The sequence below is a fragment of the Eleutherodactylus coqui genome, unplaced genomic scaffold (genome assembly GCF_035609145.1).
Source record: "Eleutherodactylus coqui strain aEleCoq1 unplaced genomic scaffold, aEleCoq1.hap1 HAP1_SCAFFOLD_128, whole genome shotgun sequence".
Taxonomy (NCBI): domain Eukaryota; kingdom Metazoa; phylum Chordata; class Amphibia; order Anura; family Eleutherodactylidae; genus Eleutherodactylus; species Eleutherodactylus coqui.
This window is the reverse complement of record NW_027101878.1, coordinates 158354-168751: the sequence shown is the minus strand read 5'-3', so window position 1 is coordinate 168751 and position 10398 is coordinate 158354. Positions and strand designations below refer to the sequence as shown.

Genomic DNA, 10398 nt, shown 5'->3' with positions numbered 1-10398 from the left:
GTAGGTGGCTTGCTTGCGCCCCAAGTTTTGGAGTCCTGTATAAATATTGTCTGATATGTTACACTGAAGTTGTAGAACCTTTCCCATGTGATCACAGCTGTATATTACTGTGTGCGACTCTTCCTAGTATATGACCCTATAGCGATGAGATGGAGGGGAGACGCCCTTGCTGGGCTCAGTGGTGGAATAAGGTTCTTATAGTTATCATTTATGAAAGGATCCTTCTCAAAACAAAAAAATGTCCTAACAAACTCCACAAAGTCCGGGATCGGCAGTGATTCTCCCCTCACTACTTATACACATAATGGGTACCAGCTCTCCCTCATCTCCATCAGTTCTGAGGAAACATCATCTAAAGGAAGAAGAAAGATCGGTCCAAACACAGACATGTAAGTTATACAAGTAAACTTTTATCAACAGTTAGAAACCAGTTTAGAGACGCAGTTATATGTATCAGTGTGAAATATTCTATGTACACGGCTGATATAAAGGTGGGTTATCCGGATGCTATTTGTTTCTGGATAACACATAATTATCAGTAATTACATACATTTCTTACTCATCACTTAGTGCCCTAAATTGCTTCCTTTTTCTTGTGTATGACATGTCACTTTACTTTTTACCTGTGTGAATTTTCTGATGCCGAATTAGCTTTGTTTTCCGTGTAAAACATTTCCCACATTCTGAACAAGAAAACGGCTTCTCTCCTGTGTGAATTCTCTGATGATCAGCAAGAGCTGGTTTCTGTCTAAAACTTTTCCCACATTCTGAACAAGAAAATGGCTTCTCTCCTGTGTGAATTCTCTGATGATCAACAAGCTTTGATTTCAGTGTAAAACATTTCCCACATTCTGAACAAGAAAACGGCTTCTCTCCTGTGTGAATTCTCTGATGTGTAAACAGGTTTGCTTTATGTGCAAAACTTTTCCCACATTCTGAACAAGAAAACGGCTTCTCTCCTGTGTGAATTCTCTGATGTGTAAACAGGTTTGCTTTCTGTGTAAAACATTTCCCACAGTCTGAACAAGAAAATGGCATCTCTCCTGTGTGAATTCTCTGATGATCAACAAGCTTTGATTTATGAGCAAAACTTTTCCCACATTCTGAACAAGAAAACGGCTTCTCTCCTGTGTGAATTCTCTGATGTGTAAACAGGTTTGCTTTCTGTGTAAAACATTTCCCACATTCTGAACAAGAAAACGGCTTCTCTCCTGTGTTAATTCTCTGATGATCAACAAGAGCTGGTTTCTCTCTAAAACTTTTCCCACATTCTGAACAAGAAAATGGTTTCTCTCCTGTGTGAATTCTCTGATGTCTAAAAAGGTTTGCTTTATGAGCAAAACTTTTCCCACATTCTGAACAAGAAAATGTCTTCTCTCCTGTGTGAATTCTCTGATGTGTAAACAGGTTTGCTTTATGTGCAAAACTTTTCCCACATTCTGAACAAGAAAATGGCTTCTCTCCTGTGTGAATTCTCTGATGTGTAAACAGGTTTGCTTTCTGTGTAAAACATTTCCCACAGTCTGAACAAGAAAATGGCTTCTCTCCTGTGTGAATTCTTTGATGCTGAACTAGCAGTACTTTCTGTGCAAAACATTTCCCACATTCTGAACAAGAACATGGCTTCTCTCCTGTGTGAATTCTCTGATGTGTAAGTAGATGTGATTTAACTCGGAAACGTTCTACACATTTTTTACATGAATACGGCTTCTCTCCTGTATGGGTTTCTTGATGTTTTCCCCTTCTGTGACCTTTATCAGTGTGTGATGGATCACAAGATGGGACCTGTATAAGAGGATCAGATGATGTATTTTGGGTGTGAAGGGCTGAGGGGATATCTGGGATAATGGCAGGTTCTTCATATGTATCTTGTGTGATACCACAATCCTCTGCTTTAGTATCTGCAGATATCAGATCTCCCTCTGAGCTCCCGGTACCGTCATCTGCCAAGAATAACGCTGATTATTCTTTAATACTACAAACCTTATAAATGATGCTGATATTTTATAACATTTCTATACAAATAACAAGTCATGTAGCAAAATGTAATTATCATCTAAGGTTGCTTTTACACAGGCTGACAGACGCTAGAGTAATCACTGAAAAGAGCCATTACGGATGACTGTCAGCCCATGTAAACATGGATCCTGACAGAGCGAGAGAGAATCGCTCACTCATCGAAGTTGCTTGGTTTGCAGCTCACTTAAAGACCAAGTGATTGTTGGTGCAGAAAACATCACCAAAAACTACAGATGTGAATCGGGACTTACAAGCAAATTCTGGTTTTCATCAATAACATGGGGGTCCCAGGGGTCAGAAAAAGGGTCATGAAAAGTACTGGACAGCAGAGTCCTGTACAACCTCTGGGTTCCTGCTCCCGGTAGATCTCCGAGCCCAAGCTACAGAAATAGTATTTTCCATACAGATGGAGTTCGGCCATTTCTGCACCAACATCAGTTTTTGTTTTTCCATAAAAAAAACTCGTATAAAATCTCCCATGAAGCCGGATGTCAGGAACACACAGTGAACAGCAAACATAGAGCTGCTCATCTATAAGACAGCTTAGTACATGCAATAATTCTATATCCTGTCATGTCAGACCAGGACTAGGCCGGGGGCAGGGGGGCAGGTGACAACCAAGCTGGGTTGCCCCACACATGTTTATAGCCACCTAGTTTGCCCCGATCTCAAAGCTATGGCAGCTCCTGCCGCTACTAGTGCTGACAGTCTTACTCATGGTACCGCTGTGTCCCGCTCTCTCTCACAGGCTGAAAGAGTGACCTCCCTCCCGGCTCCAGTGTTCACTGTAGTTGAGTGACCGCGTCGGGGGGAAAGAAGTGAGGTCACATTGTGAGCCGGTGAGAGAGCACACAACACAACTGAGAAAGATGGGGAAAAGTGGAGGATAATGGGGTCTGTTCAGGTACATTGATGAGCATGGGGGCTGTTTGGGGTACAGTGGAATATGGTGTGAGCATTTTGGAGGATGATAGGGACTGTTTGCAGGACCTTGGAGGATGAGGGAGTAGTTTGGGGCACATGGAAGTATGATGCTGCCACTTGGAGATGGACAGGAATGATATGGAATTAAATCTTTTGGTGTTTAAAGTTTGCTCTTGGGCCCATAGGACTCTAGCTATACCAATGTTCGGAGTCTCAGAGGAAGTCGCATTACTAACTGAGGCAACAGCAGGGGGCACTATTACATAAAGGGAGATCACAACAGTGGGGGGAGGGGTGGCACTATTACCTAGTGAAACTATAGTGGGCAGCTTGATGGGGAGAGTGCGCTGAAACAAGGTTTGGCCCCATAGATAAGAAAATATAATATTATATTTATCCCAGTGGGGGAGGAGCATTCTTAGTTTTGCTCTAGGTCGCCATGGAATCTACATAACTATCTGCAGCCGGTGACCGAGGAGAATCTGTGACTCTTCTCTGCTGTATTTAGTGGTTACTACTCACCTGGGCGGTTACCTGTAGGAATCCCCTCTTTACACCGCTGATCGCCCCTCACATTTTTCTCTGTAGCATTAATATTGGTTAAATCTTCATCCTGGAACAAAAGCTGTGAGACAAATGTTGTAAGAGTCAGCAGACGGTTGGAGAAGTCGTGTGCAAGGTTTTACATCACTAGAAATGATCATTAATCATCATGATGACCAAAAATGACCTGACAGCAGTAGTTATCAGAGTCATGTCAAAGTGGGTGCAGATTTACTTAGATTACAACTGCTCGTTAAAGGGATTCTGTCACCGGGTTCATGACATTTGATTTGGAGCTCATCTAACATAGTAAAATAGTATGCTAGGCTGAAAAAAGACAAGTGTCCATCCACTTCAGCCCGTTTCCACCCACTCCTGCATGTTGATCCAGAGGAAGGCAGCAAAAAAAAAAACCCCTAATGGAGGCAGTAGCCAATTTGCTCATTTTTGGGAGGAAAAAATTCCTTCTCAACTCCATAGTGTCAATCAGAACAATCACTGGATCAATATTTGAAAAAGTTCCTACCTGCCTCTAAGATGGATAGTTGGAAGATACCCGGATCACAACCCTTCTGGTTATTAAATGTCTATACCCTGTAATATCGTAGCACACTAAAAAGACATCTTTTCCCTCAAACTCCTCGATCGATTTTGTCACTTCCTCAGGCAGAGAGTTCCAGGTTCTCACTGCTCTTACAGTTAAGAATCCCCTTCTGAGTTGGTGATACAACCTTCTTTCCTTTAGACGTAGAGGATGCCCTCTTGTCACCGTCGCAGTCCTGGTGTCCCTGGTTCCCAATTCTGACATGATTGGGGTCCTTAGGCCAAGTGATAACATTTTTAATTAGATATGGAGGTTATCAATGCAAAGTTGTATGTCCTTATGGAATGAAGTAGGGTTATCCCCCTGGGTCATTCAGAGGTCCAAGGGAATTGTCGTATGCTCTCACCCCAGGAAAATGTAGAAGCGACAGTTCTGCCCAATGAGTCTGGTAGGGGTTTCCTGCACATAAATAGTGTTCAAATCAAATGGGACACATACACAAGAGCTTGGAGGTATTTAAACCCTTTCCAATCACTGACTCCCCGGGACCAGGGGTAGAAATTATAAGCGGGTCTAGAGGACCATACATTGTGAGCGCAGTTAGACTAAACTATCACTTTGAGGAAGCCTCTAATATCATTGATTGTCATCTGCTCGCCATTCTGGGACACGAGCCTTCACCCAGAATTTCTGTTTTGCGTGCATGGTTTAAGTGGTCTGCCCTGAGTGTAAAGGCAGGATTGTATGTGTGTGGAGTAACTACAGCTGGCTATAATGCATATGTTGGGTGTTGGCTGTGCTTTTGTGCAGGCTACTAATGTATTTGTATTATATTGGGAATGCATTACACAAGAAGGTAGACCCTCACTCTCACAACAGGCGAGGATCCCAAAGTAGAAGTGCCGTGGGCCGTAGAAGAGAGGAGACCACGGCACTCACAAAAACAACCTGCGGGATAAAAGATTTTAGATAGGAAGTCACCAGTATCTTGTACGAAGGAGAGAGCATTGTTGGCAAAAGGACGTAGTATTTTATCAAGGAATATTGCTGCGTTTGTGAAGATAGAACCACATGCTGAGACAATCGGTCTCCAAGGGGGTTCAACAAATCATTATGAATTTTAGGTAGGATGTAGAGGGTTGGAGATTTAGGATGTAGGACCTCAATGAAGCGAAGGAGTTCGGCATCAATGGTGCCGTCCATCATAGCATCATTCAGTAAAATTCTGAATTTGAAGTCGAGCAGTGGGATCAGACTTCAATGCTTCATAATTGTGGCATGACCTCATTAAGATATTTAGTAGTGTCCATTACAACGAGCGCCCCGCCCTTATCAGCTGCTTTTATTGTGATAGTTGTATCATTAGATAAAGATCTTAAAGCATCAAATTCACATTTACTCATGTTTGGGTTCCCAAATTTGGATTTACCATCAAAACACTTTAACTTTGCCACATCTTTTTGGACCAACGCAATGTAGGCCTCAGGGCAGGGATTGGAACAAGGAGGTAAATAGTGGCTTTTGTTGCGCAGACCACACCCACCAGGGAAAAGCCCCCACGGCTTTTTTCTTTGTCTTTTTTTAGGATCTTCATTTGGTCCATGTTCCAGCCCTTTTTTCCCCTGACATCTTTACCACAGTCCATCATGAGCATCACCCTATATTTTTCACGCATGTGTTAATTTCTGTATGGTTTTTCACCTGACACCATTTCTGGTCTATTCCACTTATATATTGCTATATTGCCGGTTTTCATTACATCTATTACTCCTTATTAGTATGTTTTTACTATATACTTCTCTAGATGACGCATAACGTTCACGCATCACTTGTTACTATGCACTCACTGGTACTACACGACGCGCTGACGTCACACGCACGGTCACGTGAACCCCGTCTTTCTCACGTGATCAGACGCTGCCACATGATCACCGCTCATAGCTTCTGCTGTGTATAGCTCTACCATATTGATACACAGTGCCTCTACGTCATGACGCCTGCGCCTTGTTTAGCCCCGATCTTACCGGCAGCTGGTGCTTTTCCTTGTCTACATCTATTTAACTATACTGTGGTTTATACCCTATTATGCTGCTATATGACTGCTTGTTGCCCTGTGCTCTTAGGTAGCTATTTTCTTCGATTGAGTTTGAGATCACCAGTAAAGTAACTGAACAAGATTGGGATTCTCGACGTATGAAATTTGACTCCTTCTTGAAGGGATTCAAGGAAGATCTGGAGGATTGAAAACGATCCAAATGGTTTCGTGACCAACCTGACTATGAAGAGGGTGCTGTCTTTTCTTGGCAGGCATTAAAGACTCACCATGGCTATGAACAAGGTCCTCAAAGGAACAAACCTAGATCTAGAGGAAAAAGATATAGGAACCGTCCAAGGACCAATCAGTCTCCTAGTTTATCATACTCCACAGATGACTCGTCATGTGCCACTACCCCTTCTAACCAGTCCTTTTTAGGGCGGGGCATGTCCAACAAATGCAAGAAAAAAGAAGACCACGACACAGCAAGCGAAGAGGAGGTGTCAAGCATAAAAGGACCCTCAAGAGAGACTATGCACAACAGAAACAAAGTACCGACATCAAGGCCACCACTGGGACGATCGATGTCGAATCTAGTCTAGTAGTGAATATATCTTCCAGACCGTTGTCCGCCACCAAAAGTAAGGTACTCGCTAAGGGTCTATCTTTTTGCCCAAAAACTGGGTATGTGGACTGGTTTCAGCTTGACCTTGATTTAAAAAGAGAGAAATACTTTCTCTGATAAATCCAGTGGTGCTGTTGCGCAGACCAACCCCCGTGGGGGCTTTTCCCTGGTGGGTGTTGGTCTGCGCAACAAAAGCTACTATTTACCTCCTTGTTCCAATCCCTGCCTTGAGGCCTACATTGCGTTGGTCCAAAAAGATGTGGCAAAGTTAAGGTGTTTTGATGGTAAATCCAAATTTGGGAAACCAAACATGAGTAAATGTGAATTTGATGCTTTAAGATCTTTATCTAATGATACAAATATCACAATAAAAGCAGCTGATAAGCTGATTAGCACTTCCAAAAACTGCACTGCCTTGTCCGCACCTATGAGTCCCATAAACTAAATTTAAGGGCTCATAGGAGCTGAAGCGCTGAATCCAGTGATGCAGGTCCTATACTTATTCTGCTGGGTATTCCCCTGCTGTCCGCAGGTATGCCAAGGAGAGTAAGCATATGCTCACTTTCACACGGTCAAGAAAATCAGGAGACTTGTGCAGTGCGGGAAGAAAAAAAAATCACTGCATGTTCTATCTTTTTGCTTTCCTCAGAGCACATTGCATATAGTTTTCAATGACACAGGAAACCACATCTCATGGCATGCGATGCAATGCTTTTGTTGTGGAATATAAAGTGTTAAGTTTCAGAATGCAATAAGTGTATGTTTCTTACCTTGTATTGGACTATTGACCCTTAAATAGAAGACTAAAACCTATGCTTTTTTTAGCGCCAGGAACTAGAATTTTAAGATAAGAAGTCAATAGACAAATTAAATAAGGCTAAGCTATGTTAACAGAGAAGACACACAACTAGAGCAGAAATATTGTCTAATGCAACAGCAATATCCTGACTTAGGTAATTTCTATGTCTGAGATGAGCCTTAAGAGCTTTAAGACTATTTGTTAGATGTCAATAAGTCTTATGATCAATAAGTATTTTCACCTTTGTAACAGTAAGCTACGTAACACTAATCTTTGTACCAGGCAACATTTGGATACGCCCTTGTCTTTCTGTATAAGAATTGGTAATATTGATAATAAAGTAGAATTCATTCGAGAAGTGTCTTGACATAACACGGAGTGATTTCATGCTATTGATAAATAATGCTAGCAAAATCTCCTCATCACGGGCTTCCATATCTACCAATTTGGCACCTGGCAACGTGGTCATCAGATCGGTACCAGTGTGGTCTGATAACACTTCCCACTGAAAACAATGGGAAACATTTGTCGATCGCTACTTCCCAGAAGTGATGGGAGGCGTTTTTGCCATGAAAATGCCTTGCATCTGCAGGTAAAACGCATCATCTCTGTATCTTAGATTACTGATGGTTCTTCCATCTATTTTCAACCCAATACCCTGATCATTTATGTCCAGCCACCTCAGGATCACTGCCGCATAGAGACAAGACAGGAAAGACAACAAAAATTTCCTGAACGCCCGATGCAGGAGCCTTGAATTGGCCTTTAAGAAGGGTCAAACAAGGGAATTATTTGCCATTTTGAAAAAGATGAAGAAGCCTTTCTCTGCCTGCCAAGCAGCCATAAAGGACCACGATGGGAATGAAATCCGTGACCAGTAAGACATGAAGAAGAGATGGAAAGAATATACAGAAGGACTATAAGTCAGCGCAACAGTGACCATGCAGAGGAACATGGGAGCCAAGAGGATCTGGAACCAGACCTATTGGAAAGTGAAGTGGGCGATGAGGCAGCTACCAGACAGCAAAACATCTGGCATCAATAGAATCATTGCAGAGCTGCCCTAACCAGTCCCGCGAGCTGCACTAATAACACTATGGCGGACAATCTGGAACACCTGCATATAGCCAAAGGATTGGGAAAGATCAGTTTCATTTCACTGCCTAAGAAGGGTGATGTCAAGGTCTGTAGATACTATAGAACAATCTCTCTGATTCCCCATGCTAGCAAGGTACTTCACAAAATCATTTAGGGGCATTTAGACAATATCATTGACCAGTAAATTCTTGATATAAAAGCTAAATTCTACAAGGGTAGAGGGACCCGTGACCACATCACAAACCTGAGGTGGATCATGGGAAAGGCAAGAGGCCATCAGAACAAACAGCAGTATCATTCACTAAACCGCACAGCTTTGCCAGTCTGTTTGAACAAATGGCCGATTTGTGGTAAACCCATGTCAGAATGGTATTTTGTTCCCCTTGCAGCCAACCTGTGGCTGATACATGTGAGCTCCCCCTTCAGAAGGTTCCTTATGGCATTGTGAGAAGAAGAACTATGGAAAACTATAGATCCCAACACCCCCAAATACAGACCCTGTGCCAGACCCTAACCTAAATAGAGACCCAAGCCTAGATCCACCCTAAACACAGATACCAAGTCAGACCCTCTTGTAAAAAAAGACCCCGGGTCAATGCCTTTTTGAATTAAACCCCCCTTAAATACGGAACCCAGTCCAGATCCCACCTAAATACACAGCAATCTAGACCCTCCATAACCCTTTAGGGTATGTTCAAAAGGCAGAATTTGCAATAGAAGTTCCAATAGATGGCCTGCATTATTTTATTCTTTCATTGGCACAGGAAAAATCAGTTGATGTTACATCTACTTTCCAAGAGAAAACAGATGCAAAATAGTAATTGAATAGTTCAGCCTTCTCAACGTCATTTTAAACCAATTCTTTAAACCCCTGACACTTTTACTGAACCCCACCATACTTCTGGGTGATGTTATTTTGGCTGGCTGCCCATAGAAGGTCCAGTAGGAAACCCCTTGTCTGAGTGGGTTATGTTCTAACTACCGTGTTTCCCCGAAAATAAGACGCCCCCTGAAAGTAAGACATAGTAAGACATTTGCAGAAGTCCCAAATATAAGCCCCCCCGATAGTAAGGCATAGTAAAGTGTGTTTGTATATAAGCATGCCCGATGAACAGAACACCAGAGCATGCAGCTATGATTCTTTTTAGCCCACCGCTGCTGTCCCCTACCTTCACCGTCCGTTGCAGAGCAGCTGCATGCAGGATATGAAGACAGTCACCTGCCACCCGATGTTCCCGATGTTCCACGGCCATCGCTTGTAAATGTGCAGGCAAGTCAAGAGGGCTGTCCCCTGCTGCCATCCCCGTTGTCGCTAACCTCCAGATGTATCGGTAGATCTGCAGTCTGCCGTTACCCCTTCTCCTGCTGCCGTTATCCTGTCCCTGCGGTGCTGTACGAGTGTGCTGTCGTGAGCTCCCCCTGCTGGCTGGAAAATGCCATACTGTATGTTCTGTTCCTGCTGTACACGTCTGCTGTGATGAGCTCCCCCTGGTGGCCGGAAGCTGCAATACCATCCCTGATTACAAGTGGTACAGAACCTTCTGTCGGTGATACGGTACCGGTAATTAAAGTCAGCAGACAGGTACGTTACTTTACAGCCCTTATTTTTTCATGGCTCTGTGTGTGAGTCAGGCAACCTGTGTGTGATTCTTAAGGCTGGGTTCTCACAGAGCGTATTTCCAGCGGAAATCTCGCAGTTTGGCCACAGCGATAAACAGCGAGATTTCCGCCGGGAAAGCGCTGCTTCAAAACCCACGGCACTTAGCCGCGGGTTTTGAAGCGACCTGGCTGCACGCTTTTCCGTTTCTGTG

The 10398-nt window shown here is 43.3% G+C and overlaps 1 protein-coding gene across 1 annotated transcript in view; it reads right to left on the bottom strand.

The window, feature by feature from the left end:
• Positions 1 to 390: 390 nt before the first annotated feature.
• LOC136593125 (zinc finger protein 182-like) overlaps positions 391 to 10398 on the bottom strand; it is a 43603-nt gene continuing 33595 nt past the window's right edge. The window contains exons 6-8 of the mRNA XM_066588638.1: positions 9757 to 10089; positions 3466 to 3568; positions 391 to 1943 (exon numbers count right to left, since the gene is read on the bottom strand). Of these exons, the coding sequence (XP_066444735.1) occupies positions 613 to 1943; positions 3466 to 3568; positions 9757 to 10089 (1767 nt within the window). The 3' untranslated portion in view covers positions 391 to 612. The remainder of the gene's footprint in view (positions 1944 to 3465; positions 3569 to 9756; positions 10090 to 10398) is intronic.